At 46.7% G+C, this 23,849-nt stretch overlaps 1 protein-coding gene and 1 non-coding gene across 4 annotated transcripts in view; both read right to left on the reverse strand.

The window, feature by feature from the left end:
* Positions 1-23,849, reverse strand: part of LOC132816569 (cGMP-dependent 3',5'-cyclic phosphodiesterase) — a 312,596-nt gene that overhangs the window by 174,776 nt on the left and 113,971 nt on the right. For 2 of the 3 annotated variants that reach the window (XM_060826337.1, XM_060826336.1), the window contains 4 exons: positions 23,459-23,550; positions 4,592-4,701; positions 3,945-4,000; positions 1,965-2,024 (listed from right to left, as the gene is read on the reverse strand). In XM_060826337.1, the coding sequence (XP_060682320.1) occupies positions 1,965-2,024; positions 3,945-4,000; positions 4,592-4,701; positions 23,459-23,550 (318 nt within the window). Of the gene's footprint in view, positions 1-1,964; positions 2,025-3,944; positions 4,001-4,591; positions 4,702-23,458; positions 23,551-23,849 lie in introns of those variants that run through there. The other variant, XM_060826338.1, reaches the window with a different exon arrangement.
* LOC132816987 (U2 spliceosomal RNA) lies at positions 907-1,098 on the reverse strand. Its single transcript, XR_009644832.1, has one exon. It is a non-coding gene; the product is annotated as a U2 spliceosomal RNA (small nuclear RNA).

Here is a 23,849-nt window from a genome sequence, read left to right on the forward strand (position 1 = left end):
CACCTGCAGGGACTTATTATTCAGTCTGTTGACACCCCACTCACACCATTTGTACGATCTTTTGGTCTCCCTGTCGATACATTTTGTGTCTGTGTGTTTGTCCCCACTTCCCCTGCTAAAGGGGCAGTTCTCCAAAAGCTTGTGATTTCAAATAAACCTGTTGGACTATAATCTGGTGCCGTGTGACTTCGGACTTTGTCCACCCCAGTCCAACACCGGCACCTTCACATCAAGTCTGGAGTGTGAGGGAATACTCCCCACTTGCCTGGACGGGGGCAGCTCCAACAACACTCAAAAAGCTTAACATCACCCAGGACAAAGCAGCCCGCTCTATTGGCACCACACCCACAAACACCCACTCCCTCCATCACTGACACTCAGTAGCTGCAGTGTGTACCATCCAGATGCACTCCAGAAATTCACCACGACTTCTCAGACAGCATTTTCCGAACCCATGATTACTACAAACAAAGGGGAACAGCACCACCTCCCAAACCCGGAAATATATCCCTGGTCCTTCAGTGTCACTGGGTCAAAATCCTAGAATTCCCCCATAACCCCATGATGGGTCTACCTAGAGCACATGGACTGCAGTGCTTTAACAAGGCAGCTCACCCCCACCTTCTCACATCCCAGGAACAGATAAGAAAATACTGCACTTGGGAGGTCGACAAGTCAGGAGAAGGTGGACACCGCAGATGCTGGAGGTCAGAGTCAAGAGTGTGGTGCTGGAAAAGCACAGCAGGTCAGGCAGCATCCGAGGGGCAGGAGAGTCGATGTTTCAGGCCCTTCCTGATGAAGGGCTTATGCCAGAAACGTCGACTCTCCTGCTCCTGGGATGCTGCCTGACCTGCTGTGCTTTTCCAGCACCACACTCTTCGTAGTCAACCTGAATCACAGGATCCAATGGGTAAAAACATTCCTGGAAACACTGCAATACCAGGCTGATACATGGAGAGGACAGAGCAAGCCCTTAAGCCATCTCCCTGCCCCAAAAATCCATTTAATACAAACACTCCCACCTTCGGGAGATATCAGCGATTAAACTGATAAGAACAGAAACTACACATAGTCCAAGCCAAAAGGCCGAGAAGCGATACGCTTCAGAGAACACCTCAGGGCCGCCCGGACCAACCAACCCAACCACCCCGTGGCTCAACACTTTAACTCTCCCTCCCACTCCACCGAGGACATGCAGATCCTTGGACTCCTCCACCGGCAAAACATAACAACACGACGGTTGGAGGAAGAACGCCTCATCTTCCGCCTGGGAACCCTCCAACCACAAGGGATGAACTCAGATTTCTCCAGTTTCCTCATTTCCCCTCCCCCCACCTTGTCTCAGTCGGTTCCCTCAACTCAGCACCGCCCTCCTAACCTGCAATCTTCTTCCTAACCTCTCCGCCCCCACCCCACTCCGGCCTATCACCCTCACCTTGACCTCCTTCCACCTATCACATCTCCATCGCCCCTCCCCCAAGTCCCTCCTCCCTACCTTTTATCTTAACCTGCCTGCCACCCTCTCCTCATTCCTGATGAAGGGCTTATGCCCGAAACGTCGAATTTCCTATTCCTTGGATGCTGCCTGACCTGCTGTGCTTTAACCAGCAACACATTTTCACAGGATCCAATGTCTGGAACGGGGGTGTAGTTGTCAGACTGAGTTAGGTAGATTCCTGACGGTCAGGGCGGTGAAGGGATTGTCAGGCAACATGTAGGAATGTGGAGTTGAGGTTAAAATCAGATCAGCCACGATATTATTGAATGGTAGTCCAGACTCAAAGGGCTGAATGGCCTCTTCCTGCTCTTTGTTGTTATGTTCACAGATTTGTCTGTACCCAACAATGCCCAGGCTGAGATTCTCTCTGAGATAAGATGGTATTATATCAGAGTGGACGGGCAGTGTCCGGACGGTTTCACTGACTGAAGTCAGGATGAGGGTGTACCAACAAACCCATACTCACGTGTTTTTCTAGGAGGTTCAGCGACAGTTCATCAACATTCTCCAGGATACCACAATAAATCTGCAAAAGGATAAATATCAAGGAAAAGATCAACACAAAAGGATGCATCAACAAAGGGTACAGAGTTAGGGAGTGTCACAGGCTCGGACATTACAATCGCAAGGTTTCCAGATGGAATTACAAAGTCAGTCCCAAGGCAGGGCTGCTATTGGTGGAGTGATTAAAGTGGGAGATTTCAGTAGGGACTGAGGGTAATAAGGAAAACCGTGGATTTCGAGACAATGATAAGAATTTGGAATCAGAAAGGCTGGCGATTAGAAGCAATGGAGAAGGTAGAGTTGCCTTGTCTTATCTGACTAATGGGGAAGTGATGGCCCAGCAACATCATCGCTGGACTATTAATCCAAAGACCAAGGGAATGTTCTGGGGACACGGGTTCAAATCCCACCGATGTGGAGTTTGAATTCAATAAAAGAACATTTGGAATGAGAACTCTAATGATGACCATGAATCCATTATTGGGAAACCCCATCTGGTTCACTCATGAAGGAAACTACTATCCAGATCTGGTCAGGCCTACTCATGACTCCACACTCACAGAGGTGGGGGTAAGTCTCAATTGCCCTCTGGGTAATTAGCGGTGGGTAATAAATGCTGACCTGGCCAGCGATGCCCTCATCCCATCAACAAATAAAAAGCAAAGCACAGGACTGCTCTGTTAATTAGAGATGGAGAGACACACACAACTGGTGGGGGCTTTAACCTGAGGGTCACCACGCCTCAGGCAAGGAGAGGCTGAGACGGAGAATTCTTTATGGTCTTCAGCCGGTGTGGAAATTGAACCCGCACTGTTGTCATCACTCTGCATCACGAACCAGCCATACAGCCAACTGAGCTAACCTTAGCTCAGCCAACCTTAGAAATGACCAACTTTGGTACGCATTGACAACATTAGCCTAGGATTACACAGCCAGGGAAATTACCGAGACACCATCATCATTGGAGCAGAGGAGACGGAGAGGGCAGACAACTGAGATGTATAAAAATAATCAGGGGCACATTTTTAGGGTAAACAGGAAGAACCTACTCCAGGACATGGAGAGGTCAATGGCCAAGGAGCATGGAGAAGTCAATGGCCAGGGAGCATGGAGAGGTCAATGGCCAAGGAGCATGGATTGAAGGAAAATAGAACATAGAACATAGAAGGATACAGCGCAGTACAGGCCCTTCGGCCCTCGATGTTGCGCCGACCGAATCCTACCTAACCTATACTAGCCCAATAACTTCCAAATGCCTATCCAATGCCCGCTTAAATGACCATAAAGAAGGAGAGTTCACCACTGATACGGGCAGGGCATTCCATGAACTCACAACCCGCTGTGTGAAGAATCTACCCCTAACATCTGTCCTATACCTACCACCCCTTAATTTAAAGCTATGTCCCCTAGTAACACCTGACTCCATTAGCGGTAAAAAAAAAAGGGCCAGGAAGTTGAAGCAGGATGTGAGGGAAAAACATTTGCACCCAGAGGGTGGTGGGAATCCGGAACTCGCTGCCTGTCAGGGTGGGAGAAGTAGAAACCCTCATCACATTGACGGAGGATTGAGATGTGTACTCGGAATACAAGGCAATGGGCCAAGTGGAGGGAAATAGAATCAGAATAGTTAGGGGGTTGTTTTTGATCAGCACGGATATGATGGGCTGAAGGACCTTCGCCTGTGCTGTAGACCTCTGCTCATGGTGACTAGGCAACTCCGATGGCGTTGGTGAAGTATTCGTGATTGTGTGTGATACTGGACAGCACCAAGCGTGGGGTTACTGCGCGGGACAGAGAGTGGCACTGGGTACAGGCACTGAGTCACACACACACACACACACACACACTCACTCAGACACACAGACACTCAGAAAGACACAGACTGTCACTCAGACACACACACACACACACACACACACACACACAGATGAAGCGTCCTTACCACAATCACAGAGATCACTCTCCCCACATCCTCGTCTACCACAGGGATAATGATCACTGTATGGGGAAAGACAAACAGTCAAAGAGATTTAGGGTCTTTGACCAGGTGAGTAACAAGATAAATCAAATGGCTATGGAGGGAGGGAGGGAGGGAGGGAGAAGGGGAGTGGTGAAGGCAGGCAGGGATGGTGAGCAGGGGTGGAGTGCTGGGGATGGGGAATGAGGAGATGGAAGGGTAGAACGAGGGGATTGGGGCTGAAGGGGCAGGAAGGTGTGGAGGTGAGATGGTGGAAGGAGGCGAGGGAGTCAATGGAGGGGGGGTTGGGGGGAGTGCTTTGTGCAGATTTAAGCCACAGGAAGGGAATGGTGGACGGTTTGACGGAGAATGGAAGGGGCTATCAGGAGGGTGGGAGTGAGAGGATAGAGAGACACGGCTGGGGGTGGGTGGGAGGGGGGATGGGAGGGGGTTGTGTTGGGGAATAGGAGACGGTTTGGGGGGAAAGGGGTTTGGAAGAGGACTGGAAGGGCTTGGGTAGGGGAGTAGGGAGTGGAGTGGGAGGGGAGAGCCGGATGCTTTTGGGAAATGGGACAGGGGTGGGAGGGAGGAGAGGTGGGGGGGGCTGATTCAGATGAAGTAGCTCCACCCACCTTGTTTGTCGCTTGGCAACGGAGCCACCATGTGGTTCATCTTGGTGACCTGGATATCAGTCTTGTGCAGCCCGTTACACTCAATTCTCAACTTTGTGATCACTGCTTCTCTGCGAGAGAGAGAGAGACAGAGAGAGAGAAAGAGAGAGACAGAGAGAGAGAGAGAGACAGAGAGACAGAGACAGAGACAGAGAAAGGCAGAGAGAGAGAGAGACAGAGAGAGAGAAAGAGAGAGACAGACAGAGAGAGAGAGACAGAGAGACAGAGACAGAGACAGAGAAAGGCAGAGAGAGAGAGAGACAGAGAGAGAGAAAGAGAGAGACAGAGAGAGAGAGAGAGACAGAGAGACAGAGACAGAGACAGAGAAAGGCAGAGAGAGAGAGAGACAGAGAGAGAGAAAGAGAGAGACAGAGAGAGAGAAAGAGAGAGAGAGCAAGCACATCCAGTGAAGACCACTGACCAACCAGACCAACGCTCCCTCCCTGTGCAATACCGACAGAGTGCTACACTGTCTGCGGTGCCTGTAATCCCAGGAGATAGCAAACCAGCACTCTCCCCCTTGCCCCACATGGACAAATCACAGGGACTGCATTTGAAGGAACAGTGGGGGTGTTTGTCCCCACCTCCTGCCCCAGTTCAGTGAAGAAACGACAGGGACAACCCTATATTCGATGTCGTATTTGATAATGAACTAGGCTAAACTCAAAATCTCTCAATAAAATATTCTCTGGGAAAACATCACCTGGGAAGTATTGCTGAACAAAAGACCTTGGAGTGCAGGTTCATAGCTCCTTGAAAGTGGAGTCACAGGTAGATAGGATAGTGAAGAAGGTGTTTGGTATGCTTTCCTTTATTGGTCAGAGTATTGAGTACAGGAGTTGGGTGGTCATGTTGCGGCTGTACAGAACATTGGTTAGGCCACTGTTGGAATATTGTGTGCAATTCTGGTCTCCTTTCTATGGGAAAGATGTTGTGAAACTTGAAAGGGTTCAGAAAAGATTTACAAGGATGTTGCCAGGGTTGGAGGATCTGAGCTACAGGGAGAGGCTGAATTTTTGAATTGAATTGAATTTGTTGTCACATGTACCAAGGCACAGTGAAAAGCTTTATCTTGCAGGCAGATCACAGAGTTAAGTAGCGTAGATAAGTAAATAATAGGTAAACAGCAGCAAAAATAAAAACACAGGTACAGGCGAATGTTAAGAGTTTGTGAGTCCATTCAGTTTTCTAACAACAGTAGGGTGGAAACTGTTTCAAAACCGGCTGGTGTGTGTGTGTGTGTGTGTGTGTGTGTGTTCAGGTTTCTGTACCTTCTCCCCGATGGTAGAGGTTGTAGAAAAACATTGCCAGGGTGGGATGGATCTTTGAGAATGCTGGCGGCCTTTCCTTGACAGCGGGCCTGGTAGATGGATTCTATAGATGGGAGGTTGGCCTGTGTGATTGTCTGGGCTGAGTTCCCCACTCTCTGTAACTGTCTCCGATCCTGAATGGTACAGTTGCCGTACCAGGTAGTGATACATCCAGACAGAATGCTCTCGATGGCACACCTATAAAAGTTGGCAAGGGTATTCGCCGTCATGCCAAATTTCCTCAGAAGAAGAGATGTTGTTGGGCCTTTGTAACCAGTGCGTCCGCATGGAGAGTCCAAGAAAGTTTGTTGTGGATGACCACTCCCAGGGGCTTGACACTCTCCACTCGTTCCACCTCTGTGCTGTTAATGTGTAGGGAGGCATGGGTAACATCCAATCGAATGTTAATAATGAGTTCCTTGGTTTTGCCAGCATTCAGAGCTAGGTTGTTCTCAGTGCATCACTTTTCCAGGTTTTCCACCTCCTGTCTGTATTCTGTTGTGTCACCATCCGAGATACAACTGAGTATGGTGGTGTCATCAATGAACTTGTAAATGGCATTAGTCTGGTACTTGGTGATGCAGTCATGAGTATACAGTGAGTACAGTTGGGAGCAGAGTATGCACCCCTTGGGGTTGGGGGTGGGGGGGGGAGGGGGAGGGCAGTGTTGAGTGGCAGTGAGGATGAAATATTGTCCCCAGTCTTCACTGATTGTGGCCTGTGGGTCAGGAAACTGAGGATTCAGTTGCAGAGAGTGGGGCTTAATCAGAGATCACTAACTTTAGTAACAGGCTGGGGCTGTTTTCCCTGGAACATTGGAGGCTGAGAGGTAACTTTATACAGGTTTATAAAATCATGAGGGGCATGGGTAGGGTAATAGACAAGGTCTTTTTCCTGGGGTGGGGGAGTCCAGAACTAGAGGGCAACTTTTTCACACAGAGGGTGGAGCGTGTATGGAATGAGTTGCCAGAGGAACTGGTGGAGACTGGTACAGTTTCAATATTTCAAAGGTTTCTAGATGGGTTTATGAATAGGAAGGTTTAGAGGGACATGGTACAATGGCTGGCAAATGGGACTAGATTAATTTAGGATATCTGGTCGGCATGGACAGTTTGGACCAAAGGGTTGGTTTCCATGCTATACATCTGTATGACTCAATGACACTATCATACTGTGCCTCCAAACCACTCCCCACCCTGACTTGGAAATATATCACCGTTCTTTCACTGTTGTTGGGTCAAGATCCTGGGATTCCCTCCCAAAGAGCATTGTGGGTCAACCTACAGCACATAGACTGCAGCAGTTCATTAAGGCAGCTCACCCCCACCTTCTCAAGGGGGGGCAACTAGGGACGGGGAATGTTACACCTCACTGGGGTAGTGCACTGGAAATCAAGCTCAACTATTCCTTGAGTCATAGAGATGTACAAAATAGACACAGACTTTTCGGCCCAACTCATCCGTGCTGACCAGATATTCTAAATTAATCTAGACCCATCTGCTGTGTTTGGCCTGATCCACAATCAGTCCACAAAGATTTTACAAAGTACCATATACACTCGTGTTAAAGTTGACCTCAGGTCAAACTCAACCCCCTTTTTTTGACCAATAAACCCTGGAATTTTCCACCCAACCCGTGTAAAAGCCGACCCAATTTTATTACGGCTGGGGTCTTGTTTCATGGCAAAGCAACATTTTTATTCCTTCCTTCCTTCACGTAGGATTCGATTGGAGCTGATGGTGATTCCTCACAGCTACAATGAACAGTGAGACTGGACGAGAATCAAATGTCTGATAACGTTTTTATCAGAAATAAAAGCTTAAAATGAAAAACTAAGATAACAGTCGATGAGAGAAAACAGAGAGAAATTGAAGAATTTGGCAGGAAAGTGTAAGAAGCACCAAGTCAGAGTCAGGTGACAATGTGTACCTCAACTTACTGCAATTCGTGGTGCTTTGTCTCTTTATGGGTTCACAGTTCAATTGGGTTTCTGCTAATGATATGGTATTGGGTCATAGAGTCATAGAGATGTACAGCACGGAAACAGACCCTTCAGTCCAACCTGTCCATGCCGACCAGATATCCCAACCCAATCTAGTCCCACCTGCCAGCACCTGGCCCATATCCCTCCAAACCCTTCCTATTCATATCCCCATCCAGATGCCTTTTAAATGTTGTAATTGTACCAGCCTCCACCACATCCTCTGGCAGCTCATTCCATACACGTACCACCCTCTGTGTGAAATAGTTGCCCCTTAGGTCTCTTTTATATCTTTCCCCTTTCACCCTAAACCTATGCCCTCTAGTTCTGGACACCCCGACCCCAGAGAAAAGACTTTGCCTATTTACCCTATCCATGCTCCTCATAATTTTGTCAACATCTATAAGGTCACCCCTCAGCCTCCGACGCTCCAGGGAAAACAGCCCTGGCCTGTTCAGCCTCTCCCTAAATTTTGGACTGAAGCATGAATTTGAGCCCATTCCGAAGTAGTATCCATGTAATAGTCGACCCAATAAATTTAACGTTAAAAAATAGTCTAAACAATTTGACTTTTACATGGTATGTAGAATTCCAAATGGATCTCATTTTCAGATGCAGGTTAACAGATCTGTAACACAGATGACAATTATGCGACTAATGCAGTAAATGTGGAGAGATGTGAGGGAGCAGGAAGAGGAAGGTAAATAATTATCTGAATGGCACTAAAGTGGGAAAGGGGGAGGTGCATTGAAAGCTGGGTATTTCTTTTCCTTCAGTTTTTACAAGGATGATGGGGGTCGAGAGTGTGGTGCTGGAAAAGCACAGCAGGTCAGGCAGCATCCGAGCAGCAGGAGAATCAACGTTTCCAGCATAAGCTCTTCATCAGGAATGGGGGCTTATGCCCAAAACTTTGATTCTCCTGCTCCTCAGATGCTGCCTGACCTGCTGTGCTTTTCCAGCACCACATCTTGACTCTGATCTCCAGCATCTGCAGTCCCCACTCTTGCCTCCTTTACAAGGATGTTGCCAGGGTTGGAGGATTTGAGCTATAGAGAGAGAGGCTGAACAGGCTGGGTCTGTTTTCCCTGGAGTGTCAGAGGCTGAGGGCTGACCTTATAGAGGTTTATAAAATCATGTGGGGCATGGATAGGGTAAATAGACAAAGTCTGTTCCCTGGGATGGGAGAATCCAGAACTAGAGGGCATAGGTTTAAGGTGAGAGGGGAAAGATATAAAAGGGATCATAGGAGCAATGTTTTCACACAGAGGGTGGTACGTGTATGGAATGAGCTGCCAGAGGAAGTGGTGGAGGCTGGTACAATTACAACATTTAAAAGGCATCTGGATGGGGATATGAATAGGAAGGGTTTGGAAGGATATGGGCTGATGGTATATTGACCTTCAGAGTGAGAGGATTCAAGTATTAGAGCAGAGATGTCTTGCTGCAATTCTGCAGGGCCCAGGTGTGATGGGTCTTCTGCCGATCAGAACGGTCCTCCTTGATCTTTATCTCAGTTGTTTGTAGGATGCACAGGGTGACTCATTCCCACTTACACAGGCTCTTTGCCTTCTCAATTAACGATCAAAACGTACACCAACGAGGCCGGTGAAACCGACTGGCTAACTTCAGGCTTGAGACAAACTTTACTGCTCAGCAAAACAGCTCCTCCTCCTCCAGAGGCCCAGTGCCTTCTGTCAAAACATTCACACCCTCAAGCTCTTTGGCAGTTTGGCAACCAATCACATAGTGCTGTCAGGCAGAAGGCCTTTGTCATAGATAATTAGTCATTCGATCGCAGATCAATCAGCTCCTTGTAGACAGTCAAAGCTTCATCCGGACACACCCCTTGACTCCAGTTCATCTGCAAACTCACCTTCCACTATTATTTGAATAAGCAGCTGTGCAACTAGTACTTGCAATGAGGGCTAGTTTACCTGCTTTCAAAACCTGCAGCAGTCCTTCAACAACTTTTATGCCATCCCTGTCCAATATCAGTCCCCAATTAAAAATGTTGAATAAAAACAGAGTCACTGCAGTGGGCTGAATGGCCTCCTGTGCTGTAAAATTCTAGAATTCTCTGATTCCATCTGGGTAAAGTCAGTTGGATAATTTATGTAACTGATATGGCTATAAATAAATAGCGGGAAACAGTCAAAGGAATAATACAAAGTGCTCAACAAAAATATAACCCACTAAAAAGCACAAAATCAGCAAAAAAGGAAAAGTGTTCAATTCCTCCAAAGTCGAGCAGACCGCCAGATTGAAATAAATCTTTTAAAATTGCAAAATAAAGCTGAGCACTGGGATTGATTTAGAAACCAGTAAAGGGCCATTAATAAATTGGGTAACAACAGAAAAACAATGCAGTATGAAAAGCGAGGAAAATAGACATGCTCACAGCGTTTGGAAGAATATAAAAGAGAGAGAGTAGCTAAAGTCAATGTTGGTCTCTTCGAGACAGGGTGGTGGGGAATGGGGAATGGGGACATGGCAGAGACTTTAGACAAATATTTCACAACTGTCTTCACAATAGAAAGCAGAAAGTACATACCAGAGATAGGAATGAACCGAAAAGTGAAGTTTAAAGCAATAAATATCTGCAAAGGTATGTTCAGGAAATGGAACAAACTACAATCAGTAAGTTTCCAGAATCTGATGGCTTACATCCTGGGATCCTATGGAACATGGGATAGTGTGTAAGGTGAGATAGCAGAGGAGCCTCGTCATTGGTGCATTCAGCCCGGCAGACTGAACAGCCTTCAGCCGTTCCAGTACCGTATCTTTTTATTCATCTGACAGAATCTGCTGTTATATTCTGCATCAACAATTCTGAGGTGTTTAGCAGAGTGCATATAGGTCAAACTCTTCAAAGTCAGGATCATTGAATCAGTTAGTAACAACAATAAAAAGTCATGTCTGCACTTGGACTGTTTCAGTTCAAATCAAAAAGGCTCATTCTTACAAACATCTCTCCTGCTCATCAGTGTCACTTATACACAAGGAAAAAGTGTTACATTTTTTGTTTGTTTTCCTTCACTGAATTCAGGTTAAACGCTTGGCGCTGACATACCAGGGCAGCTCAGTCATGGAGCTCAGCTTACAATTGTTCCCTTGACAGCAATAATTGTTCGCATTATTCGGGTTAGCACTGTGAAATGCAACTAGTTATCATCACACTATCAGAGCTTCACACACTCCCACGACAGGGACAACACAGGTTTAGATACAGAGCAAAGCTTCCTCTACACTGTCCATATCAACATTCCCAGGATGAGGACAGTACAGGGTTAGATCCAGAGTAAAGCTCCCTCTACACTGTCCTTATCAACACTCCCAGGATGAGGACAGTACAGGGTTAGATCCAGAGTAAAGCTCCCTCTACACTGTCCTTATCAACACTCCCAGGATGAGGACAGTACAGGGTTAGAGCCAGAGTAAAGCTCCCTCTACACTGTCCCTATCAACACTCCCAGGATGAGGACAGTACAGGGTTAGATACAGAGCAAAGCTCCCTCTACACTGTCCCTATCAACACTCCCAGGATGAGGACAGTACAGGGTTAGATCCAGAGTAAAACTCCCTCTACACTGTCCTTATCAACACTCCCAGGATGAGGACAGTACAGGGTTAGATTACAGAGCAAAGCTCTCTCTACACTGTCCCTATCAAACACGTCCAAGGCGTGGACAGTATGGGGTCAGATACAGAGCAAAGGTCCCTCTACACTGTCCCCATTAAACACGCCCAAAATAGAGACAGCATAGGGTTAGCTACAGAGCAAAGCTCCCTCTACACTGTTGCCATCAAACACTCCTAGGATGGGAATAGCACAGGGGTAGATAAGGGGTAAAGCTCACCCTACACTGCCCCCATCGCATACTCCTACGAAGGAGACAGCATGGGGTTAGTTATAGAACAAAGCTCCCTCTCCACTGTGTTCATCAAACACTCCCAGGAGAGGGCCAGAATGGGGTTAGATGTTGATAAAGCTCCCTCTCCATAATCAGTCGCAGACGTGCTGAAAACAGATTCAGGTTGAGAGTAAAGTCACACGCTCTCAACTTCTTTTAGAAAAGGGAAACCCTATTATATAATATTAATCTGAGATTTGAGGATTTAGCGAGAGGATTGATAAAGGCACCTCCATTGATGTAGTATACCTGGCCCTCCAAAAGGCAGCCCCTGAGTTGTCACCCATTAAATCACAAGGACAGGGTCATTCCATTGGGTTAAGTGACTGGAAGGATAGTTTCAGTGGAACATTTCCCAGTTTGTAGCCAACGAATAGAAGCGTGCCGTAAGAATGATTTCTGGGGCCTGAACTGTTTTCAATCTATTTAATGTCTTAGATGAGGAGATACAGAGTAGATTTTGAAATGTTTTGACAATAGATAGGGGCACACAGGGAGGTGTAAACAGAGAGAGATGGGCGAGGTAAGTGTGTGACAAGTTTAATTTTGAGAGGTGAGGGATTATTCACTTTGTGAGAAGAATAGTATAGCAGAATAAACTTAAAATGCCATGTAATAATTACACACTCCACTTCATTTCAACTTGAAATAAAGTTAGCGACAGCCTTTTCTATTTCATCACTCTGGGTGACAACTTCAGCAATCCGCATCCACCTGTCTAGTTTAAAGTTTGGCAGTTAACTGGCAGTCATCATTCGGCTGGTGCATTCTCTCTGGCTTCACTTCTACCAGAATCTACTCGCCAAACAAACAGCCCTCTTGTTTTATACAGTATAAAATGTTGTTTTCCCTTTAAACTGGTATTCTTGTGAATTATCCTGATGAGAACAAGACAAAACAAAACCTTTATAAAATGTGCCTTTTTTTCCAAGCAATACTCAAGTTCTGTAACATCAAACACAGAGGTCAGAAGTCATTTGTGGGCGACACGGTGGCACAGTGGTTAGCACTGCTGCCTCACAGCGCCAGAGACCCAGGTTCAATTCCCGCCTCAGGTGACTGACTGTGTGGAGTTTGCACGTTCTCCCCGTGTCTGCGTGGGTTTCCTCCGGGTGCTCCGGTTTCCTCCCACAGTCCAAAGATGTGCGGGCCAGGTGAATTGGCCATGCTAAATTGCCCATAGTGTTAGGTAAAGGGGTAAATGTAGGGGTCTGGGTGGGTTGTGCTTCAGCGGGTCGGTGTGGACTTGTTGGGCCGAAGGGCCTGTTTCCACACTGTAAGTAATCTAATCTATATGACACCTGGTTATAATCCAATCGGTTTATTTGAAACCACAAGCTTTCAGAAGCACTGATGAACTGATTTGACGTGGATGAAAAGGCAGCGCTGTGAAAGCTAGTGCTTCCAAATCCACCTGCTGGATGATAACCAGGTGTCTTATGACTTCTGACCTCTGTGTTTGATGGTACAGAACTTGAGTATTGCTTGGAAAAAAGACGCCTTTTATAAAGATTTTGTTTTGTGTGTTACCTGGCATTGTGTGATTTCTGACCCAGTCCAACACTGACACCTCCACATCAAACCCAGGATTGAGGAAAGTACAGATGCTTTGCAAACTTGCAAATACTAACAATCAAAGACACTGATGTACGCGGAATACAAAAGACAAACAACAAGTAATGATAAAAGCTTTTGTCCTTATTTGCTTATGGTATATGGGCATCACTGACAAGACCAGTATGTGTTGTTCCTAATTACTCAGAAGGCAGTTAAGAGTCTAGAATAATATACAGGCTAAACCAGACAAGGACAGCAGATTTCCTTCCCTCATGGACACTAGCAAACCAAATGGGCTTTTACAACATTCGACGACATTTCCATGATTGTAATGGGGTTAGCGTTCCATCCCAGGTCTTTAGTGAATTACAAATGTCCCCAGCTGTGGTGATAGGATTTGAACCCTAAAGTACGAGCTGGGTGACCAGGCCAGTGACATTACTGATGAAGGGTTTTTGCCCGAAACGTCGATTTCGCTGCACTTTGGATGCTGCCTGAACTGCTGTGCTCTTCCAGCACCACTGATCCAGAATCCAGTGACATTACTGACATGCTGCAGCTCTGTGCCAGACTGATTTTCAGTTTTCTGCTTTAGAATACTATTCATTTAGAATAGGGCAGTCCCACTGCAGTTCCGAGACGCTTGGTTGAGAACCACACCCGGAATATTGTGTGCAAATTTAAGGAAAGGTATAAATGACTCGGAGGTTCATGAGATCGATCCCTGGAATGGGGGTCTGTTGTCGGATGGGACACTGCACAGAGTGGATTGATATTGCAAGGAGTTGAGAAGAAAGAAAAACACAGATACAAAGGGGCTTGACAGCGTCAACATGAAGGGATTGTTTTCCATATAATATGCACAAACATGTATGTACAACGTACACACACACACACACACACACACACACACACACACGTGTGCACATATACACACATACATGTACCTTCACATACATGGACATACACACCTACATGTACCTTCACATACTCACTCACACACAATCAGCACATGCATATGCCCACCTACACATGTACATGCTTTCACACACATACACACTTAGACAGTTAAAAATCACACAACACCAGGTTATAGTCCAACAGGTTTAATTGGAAGCACACTAGCTTTCGGAGCGTTGCTCCTTCATCAAGTCATCACCTGATGAAGGAACGTTGCTCTGAAAGCTAGTGTGCTTCCAATTAAACCTGTTGGACTATAACCTGGTGTTGTGTGATTTTTAACTTTGTCCACCCCAGTCCAACACCGGCATCTCCAAATCACTGTACACCCAAGCACAGTCAAATATAAGAACCAGGAGCAGGAGGAGGCCATTTGGCCCCTCGAGCCTGCCCTGATCATGACTGACCTTCTTGTGGGCTCAGCTCCAGTTACCCACCCACTCACCATAACCCTTAATTCCTTTACTATTCAAAAATCCATCTATCTTTGCTTTAAAAACATTCCATGAGGAAGCCTCAATTGTTTTACTGGGCAGGGGATTCCTCAGATTCACAACCCTCTGGGTGAAGAGGTTCCTCCTCAACTCAGTCTGAAATCTGCTCCCCTTTATTTTGAGGCTGTACCCCCTCGTCCTAGTTTCACCTCCCAGTGGGAACAGTCTCCCTGCTTCTATCTTATCTATTCCCTTCATCATTTATATGTTTCTATAAGGTCCCCCCTCACTCTCTAAATCCCAGTCAGTATCATTCCAATCTACTCAGACTCTCCTCATAAACCAACCCCCTCTACTCTGGGATTAACCTGGTGAACCTCCCCTGCACCCCCTCCAGTGCCAGTGCATCCTTTCCCAAGTAAGGAGACCAAATCTGCCCATAGTACAGACCTACAAACACACACATACAAAGGCAAGCATGCAAATACACACACACACACACACACACACACCCGCACACACACACCCCCCCACACACACACCCCCACACACACACACCCCCACACACACACACACACACACACACACACTTATACACACTCACACAAAAATACACAAGTACATTTACTCGCATACATATACCAAGCATATACTGACACACACATACATAACACACCCAGCACACATATACACACATGCACACACACTTAATACCATTAAACATACATTAATTCACATGCATGAACACACATACACAAATACGAATGCATACTCATACATATGGAGACACAAACACACAGACATACTCTCATAGTCATATGCACAGAATCCCATATACACACACACACAGATACACACCCCCACACACACATACACACACACACACCCACTCACACAGACACACACATACACACACACACACACATTCACACACACACAGACACATACACACCCCCACACATACATACACACACACACAGATACACACCCCCACACACACATACACACACACACACACCCACTCACACAGACACACACATACACACACACACACACATTCACACACACACAGACACATACACACCCCCACACATACATACACACACACAGACACACACCCACACACACAAAGACACATAAACACACACACACAGATACATACACACACACAGATACATACACACACACAGACACATACACACACACACACCCACACATACACACACTCAGACACATACACACCCACACACCCATTCTCACTGTCACTCTAGACAGCCCTTCAATCTGAAAAGCACATCAGGTCAGATGGTTTCTGAGAGCCCTTTTGCGAGAAGTGATTTAATTCACAGGCAGCGCACAGAAAATGATACTGAACAGGCAGTGACGCCTCCACTTTATTCTCTAGTATTAACATTTCAAAATAAAAGATTGATTTGAATCACAGTAACGTCACTGAAGGGGTAGGAGAGACAGGCTAATTGCAGTCACAGGAAGAATTGATTGTGTGAACTGACCCCTGTAATTTCACTAATTAAACAGTGAAAACGCTATACAAAGGTGGGAATGAAATACAGTAAGTCTTCCTTAACTGTTGATGGATATATATAAAGGAACTTCAAGTTACCAAGCTACAAGGATCAGAGACATTTGCTCTGATCAACTGAATCCACATTTATTCTTTACATTTCTTCGTAATAAACTTGAAATCATTTTCAAAGGTGTCTGTCAGTTTTGTGAATAACCAAAAGGAACCTTTTCACCAACTGTTAGAACAAAGGAGGAAGTGCATTTGTCTAGCGCTGGCTATGACCTCGGCACTTTCCCAAAGTGATTTACAGCCAATCGTGTGCTTTCGACTGCAATCCCAGCTACAATGCTGGAAAACACAGCAAGCTCCCATCAACAGCAGTGAAACCATTTGTGTTGTGAGATGTCAGTTGAGGAACTAACCTGGATACACCAGACAGGAAATTCACTGTCTCCTTCTCAGCAGGAGTACAGCAGGGAAGGTGTACTCTCGGTGAAATACCTCCACTGAGAGCCAGCACCTCCAGCAGTACAGCACTCCCTCAGAGTGCCACAGGAACATAAATGCCTGGCAATGACCATTTCCAACAAGACACCACCCTTTGACATTCAATGACATTGCCAAATCTGAATTCCCTTTGTGTGCGGAGAAGTGTTCCTAACATCTCTAGGTCTGGCTCTAACTCTCAGATTATGGTCCTAGTTCCAAAATCAACTAGTGGAAATAGTTTACCTTCGTCTACTCTGTCTTTTCCTGTTAATATCTTGAAGACTTTGTTCAGATCACTCCTTAAACTTTTAATCCTAGGGGCTGCCATTGATCAGAAACTCAACTGGACACAGTGGCGACAAGAGCCAGCTTACTGGCCAGGAATACTGCAGCGAGTAACTCACCTCCTGACTGTCTACCATCTACAAGTCAGGAGGGTGATGGAATATTCCCCACTTACCCCTGGATGGGGGCAGCTCCAACAACAGTAAAGCATCTTGACACCATCCAGGACAAAGCAGCCCCCACTTGATTGGCACCACACCACGCCTTCCACCACCACCAATGCTCAGTCACAGCAGTGTGTACTTTCTACAAGATGCACTGCAGAACAAAGTACACCTACAGTGTGGGAACAGGCCATTTGGCCCAGCAAATCCACACTGACCCCCCAAAGAGTATCTCTCCCAGACCCAACTCCGAAACCTACATTTCCTACAGCTAATGCACCAAACCTATACATTCCTGAACACAAAGGACAACTTAGCATGGCCAATCCACCCTAACCTGCACATCCCATGTGGGAGGAAATCAGAGCACCCAGAGCAAACTCCACCCAGACAGTTGCCCGAGGGTGGAATCGAACCTGGGACCCTGGCGCTGTTACAAAGACAAAGACAGCAAAGCTCCTCAGACAGCACCTTCCAAACCCATGACCCAGGAAGGGCTAATGCCTGAAAGTCAAATCTCCTGCTCCTCGGATGCTGCCTGACCTGCTGTGCTTTTCCAGCACCACACTTTTCGACTCTGATCTCCAGCATCTGCAATCCTCACTTTGTCCTCGGAAAAATATCGCCGTTCCTCCACTGTCACTGGGTCACAATCCCGGAATTCCCTCCCTAAGGGCATTGTGGGTCTACCCACAGCACATGGACTGTAGCGGTTCAAGAAGGCAGCTCACCCCCACCTTCTCAAGGGGCAACTAGGGATGGGTAATAAATGCTGGGCCCAGGCAGTGATGCCCACATCCCTTGAATAAATAATTTTTTTAACAACCCTGGAGTAGGAATTGAGCAATAACCTTCTGAGATGCAGGAGCAGGGATGTCTTGTTGCAATTATACAGGGCGTTGGTGGGACCATACCTGGAGTTGTGTGTCTGGTTTTGGTCTCCTTACCTTATCTGGTGATGAAGGGAATGCAGCGAAAGGTTTCCCAGACTGATTCCCGAGATGGCAGGGATGATTAGATTACTTACAGTGTGGAAACAGGCCCTTCAGCCCAACAAGTCCACACCGACCAGCCGAAGCACAACCCACCCATACCCCTACACCTAACACTACGGACAATTTAGCATGGCCAATTCACCTGACCCACACATCTTTGGACTGTGGGAGGAAACCAGAGCACCCGGAGGAAACCCACGCAGACACGGGGAGAACATGCAAACTCCACACAGTCAGTTGCCCGAGGCCGGAATTGAACCCGGGTCCCTGGCGCTGTGAGGCAGCAGTGCTGACCACTGTGCCACCGTGCCGCCCTAAAGATCAGATTCCCTACAATGTGGAAACAGACTGTTCGGCCCACCAAGTCCACACCGACCCTCTGAAGATGTATGAGGAAAGTATGAATTTGTTTGGATCACATTCACTGGAGTTTGGAAGCATGACCAGAATCTCATAGAAACCTAGTAAATGTCAACAGGACTGGACAGGGTGAACATAGGAAGGATATTCCCAATAGTGGGAGAGTCCAGAAGCACGGGCACAGTCTAAGGAGATGGTGTAGGTCTTTCAGGACTGAGCTGAGGATAAATGTCTTCATCCAGAGAGTGGAGAACCTGTGGAATTCTCTGCCACAGAAAGCAGTTGAGATTAAAACATGGAATGTTTTTAAGAAGGAGATCGATCCCATTCTGAGTGCTGAAGGATCAGAGGATAAGGGGAGGAAGCAGGAATAGGGGACTGAGTTAGATGATCATATGGAATAGTGGAGCAGGCTCGAAGGGCCAAATGGCCTCCTCCTACACCTCATTTTGATGTTTCAGTGTTTCTGTGACTCAGAGGTAAGGGAGCGCTATCCACTGACTCACCAACAGCTGGCACATTGGCTTGGACAATGGTTATTCACAATGATCTTGGAGGGAAAGATATTTATGACAAACAGCACAGAAAAGGTGACACCAAGGACACACGTCCCATCTTAAAACACATCGCTGGGGGATACGTGGAAGAAATGCTGAATATCTGAGGCACAATTTAATTGCATCCTGCTACAGAAAGGGCAGTGTACTGCCAGGGGAGAGATGCTAATGTTCTTGAGACACTGGTGGGGAACGATGGATCAGATAGAAAGGGGGAAGGGCCGCTGGAACAATAACAATGACATTTACCCCAGGATATGGTGCAGGAGGGGGAGGGGGGTTGGGGAGGAAGGTGAACAGCGACACTGTATTGAGTCACATCTCAGATGGTGCTAAGCAGACTGTGACAGACCAAGGTTAAATATTGCCAACGTACCAGCCTCCTATATAAAGTGGTGTCATTTTTATTAATTTTATGACATCCTGCTCTCTGGCAGACAGCAGGGGAGATATATATCACAAGAGCAGGACGCTGTTTAATTAAAAGTAAAAATTTAATCTCCTCCAGTCATCAAATCATTCCTTATTGCACTGAACTCTGTTCCAGGGTCCAGATAAGTGCAGGCTGGTTGTAAACAGTTACTGAGTCAGGTCACATCAGAGTAGCGCAGCTTTCATCTCCTGCTTCACATAACCCACCTGAAACCAGCTCAGTCCCTTATTATTCAAACTGAGAACATCTTTCATTTTTATACTGTATCAGTGTACGGTGTGGCACGGTGGCACAGTGGTTAGCACTGCTGTCTCACAGCGCCTGAGACCCGGGTTCAATTCCCGCCTCAGGCGACTGACTGTTGGAGTTTGCACATTCTCCCCGTGTCTGCGTGGGTTTCCTCCGGGTGCTCCGGTTTCCTCCCACAGTCCAAAGATGTGCGGGTCAGGTGAATTGGCCATGCTAAATTGTCTATAGTGTTAGGTAAGGGGTAAATGTAGGGGTATGGGTGGGTTGCACTTTGGCGGGTCGGTGTGGACTTGTTGGGCCGAAGGGCCTGTTTCCACACTGTAAGTAATCTAATCTAATCACGTGTTTTACATGTGCTTAAAAACACCATATATAAAGTGGGGACCTTTATGCTGAGTCAACAATGATGCTAGTGTATGATTTTGTATATGGGTACACGTGTGTGCAACGTGTGTACACATGCATTCATGGATGAGGGCATGCCTGGCTAAGCCAGCATTTATTACCCATCCCTAATTGCCCAGAAGACAGTTAAGAGTCAACCACATTACTGTGGGTCTGGAGTCCCATGTAGGCCAGACCAGGTAAGGATGGTAGATTTCCTTCCCTAAAGGACAGTAGTGAACCAAATGGGTTTTTCTGTCAATCACAGAGGAAGTGGTGGATATGGGTATAGTTCAATGTTTAAAAGACATTTGGATAAGGACATGAATGAGAAATGTTTAGAAGGGTAGGCAGGTGGGACTAGTTTCGTTTGGGATTATGATCAGCATGGACTGGTTGGGCCGAAGGGTCTGTTCCAGTGCTGGATGACCATATGATTCATGGTTACCCTTAGACTATCAATTCTATTTCTTATTTAATTCAAATTCCACCATCTACCATGACAGGGTTCGAACTCAGGTGCCCAGAGTACTGCTGGTGTCTCTTGATTCACAGTCTCGTGATAATGCCACCAGGCCATCACTTCCCCTTTTTGTCTGCCGATGTGCATGTGTGAGGCTACATGTTAATACACATGCTTGTATATACACGTGTGTGAGCGTGTGTATGTTATGCGTGAGTGAGTGTGTGAGTGATTGTTCACATGAGTGTGTGTGTCTGTGATGTGTGCAGTGAGTGGGTGGACAGGTGAGTGAGTATGGACTTTGTGAGAATAACAGTTTTAGGAAGTGAATTTTATGCTTTGGATCAAATTAAATGGGGAAAAAGCCCCCTGGCCTTCAGTAACTGGGCAAATACCCACAAGACAATTACAGTTCAATGCATCGTCAACTGCTGTTTGAAGATTTTGTGACAGGAAAGTGAGAGATTTCTTAAAGGAATCGCTGAGTGTGGTTGAGATAATATTTATCCCCATCCAGATAATAAACTCTTCATGAGAACCCCTGATTCAAAAGGATGTTTTGAGGGCAAAGTGAATTAATTTACATTTCCATCTGGGTAGTTGAACATTCCCACATGGGGTTAATTGCGGGGTGCAATCCCGAGAGAGGCAGTTGAGGATGAAGTCAGCTAGCAAGCAGCTCTGGGATTGTCAGCTAACTTGTTCCAGGAGTTGGGAAGTAGCTAGGAGCTGAAAGCAGAGGCCCACTAGGGAACCAGGCTACTTTCTGATTTGATGGCCACAGTGAATCCAACATTAACCGGGGTGTCCATATTCATGACGTGTCTGAGGAACGTCGGATGGTCACCGAGCCAGATGCTAGTGGAAGGGACCCAGGAAATCGCATATCTCTGAGACATGCAGAGGATGGTGGGAATCTGGAACTCTCTGCCTGTCACGGTGGGAGAGGCTGAAACCCTCAGAAGGAAGGATTTAGATATGCACTTGAGAAACCAGGCATAAAAGATTATGTGCTGGATAATTAGATCAGATTAGTGAGGCGATTGTTTTAGACTGGCGAAGACTCGATGTGCTGAAGCCCTTTTATTTCTGCTATAGATCTCTGTGAGTCTCTAGAACTCTAATAGTGGGAAGATAGAGGAAAAGCAAGAGTGAATGCCTGAGTGCTGTGGCACACAGATCTAGCCCCCAGGAGAAGGGAAGAAATGCCCGCAATCAGAGTCAAAGCGTCATAAACAAATGCAGTATGTTCCCTCAGTATCAATAATACTTCCCTTTCTTTCCACTCCCCCCCGGTAAATCCCCCGCACCCTCTCCAGAGTGGTCACATCTACAATAAGTGGCTGTCCTGAAACTGTACAGCAGGTGAAGCCCAGGGAACCTCCTCAACGAGTCGCTGAGTCAGACAGCCACACAGCACAGACGCAGACCCTACATTCCAGCCAGTCCATGCCGAACATAATCCCAAACTAAACCAGAACCACCTGCCTGCTCCTGGCCCATATTCCTCCAAATTTTTCCTATTCGTAGATCCATCCACATGTCTTTTAAATGTTGTAATTGGACCCACATCCAGCACTTCCTCAGGAAGTTCATTCCATGTTTTGTGGCCATCCTGTCTGTCATACCTTTCAGAATTCTGTCGACACACATTCCAAGATGAAACCATAAGAAATAGGAACAGGAGGAGGCCATTCAACCCTTTGAGCCTGCTCTCCCATTCCATAGGATTATGGCTGATCTCGACATTCCTTACATCCATTTCCTGCCCTTTCCCTGTATCCCTTGATTCCCTGACTGATCTCTCTCAGCCTTAAATATCCACATGGACTCTGCCCCCACAGCTCTCTGTGATGAGGAGTTCCAAAGACTCACAACCCTCTGAGAGAAGAAATTCCTCCCCATCTCAGTCTGAAATTGGTGCCCCTTTATTCTGAGACTGTGCCCTCTGGTCCTAGACCCTCCCATGAGGGGAAACATCCTCTCAGCATTGACCCACTCAAGCCCCTCAGGAATCCTGGATGTTTCAGTGGGATCCCCTCTCATTCTTCTAGACTCCGGGGAGTAGAGTCCCAACCTGTTTCACCTTTGTTCAGAAAACAATCCCTCCCCATCCCAGGGACCATCCTAGTGAACCTTCTCCCAACTGCCCCCAACAAAATGAGATCTTTCCTTAAATAAGGGATGGGAACAGCTCACAGTGCTCCATCAGTGACCTCCCCAACACCTTGTACAGCTGCAGTAAGACCTCCCTACTCTTATACTCCAACCCCCTTGAAATAAGGGCCAACATCCCATGACCCTTCCTGATTCCCTGCTAAGGGTTAAAATGCAAGAGGATTCCTGAAGATGGACTCATGCCCGAAACGTCGACTCTCCTGCTCCTTGGATGCTGCCTGACCTGCTGCGCTTTTCCAGCAACACATTTTCAGCTCTGATTCCCTGCTAACCCAATGTGCTAGCTTTCTGTGGTTCATGTACAAGTCCCCCTTGTCCCCACACCCCTATCAAATTCCCTTTGTGTTGCAGCTTTCTGCAGTTACCCTCCATTTAAATACTACTCTGCTCGTTTATCCTCCCTTCCAAATGAACAGCCTCTCCACTCTCTGGGATTTTCCCTTGCATGATCTTGTAAATCTCCTCCTTTGTCTTTCCCCAATGCGTCTGCTCCCACATCTCGGCGCTGACCTCCTGCTGCCACCTTTGCTCCCATGTCCCCCACCCACGACCCCATTCCTGCGGTTATCCATCAGGGCCTCTCGATGTACCTTAGTCTCCCTTCCTTGGACATCTCGTGTGGGGGGTTGTCACACAACATCTTGTTTGAGCTCACGTCCAGCAGGTAGATGAAGATGTTCTCCTGTGGGTAACAGAAGGGTCAGCAACAGGTCAACAACCTTATATCAAAATTAGGAGCAAGTCTTTCCGTCACAGAACAGGACAGAGAGCACTCTGGGAAAAAAACTGCACAATTAGGCCCACTGTCCTGTTTCTCCTAAACCGTATGTAAATAATAGCTTCTCAATTATTTATCCTATCTGGCAGGATTTTTTTAAAATCTGATTTTCATCAACGTTGAAGCATTTTTTCTGGGGTTGGAAATTGGTCAAAGCACTTCCTAGAGTTTTGTCAGGGGGAGAAATATCAAGTGAAGCTCCC

Source organism: Hemiscyllium ocellatum, chromosome 6 (genome assembly GCF_020745735.1).
Source record: "Hemiscyllium ocellatum isolate sHemOce1 chromosome 6, sHemOce1.pat.X.cur, whole genome shotgun sequence".
Classification (NCBI taxonomy): domain Eukaryota; kingdom Metazoa; phylum Chordata; class Chondrichthyes; order Orectolobiformes; family Hemiscylliidae; genus Hemiscyllium; species Hemiscyllium ocellatum.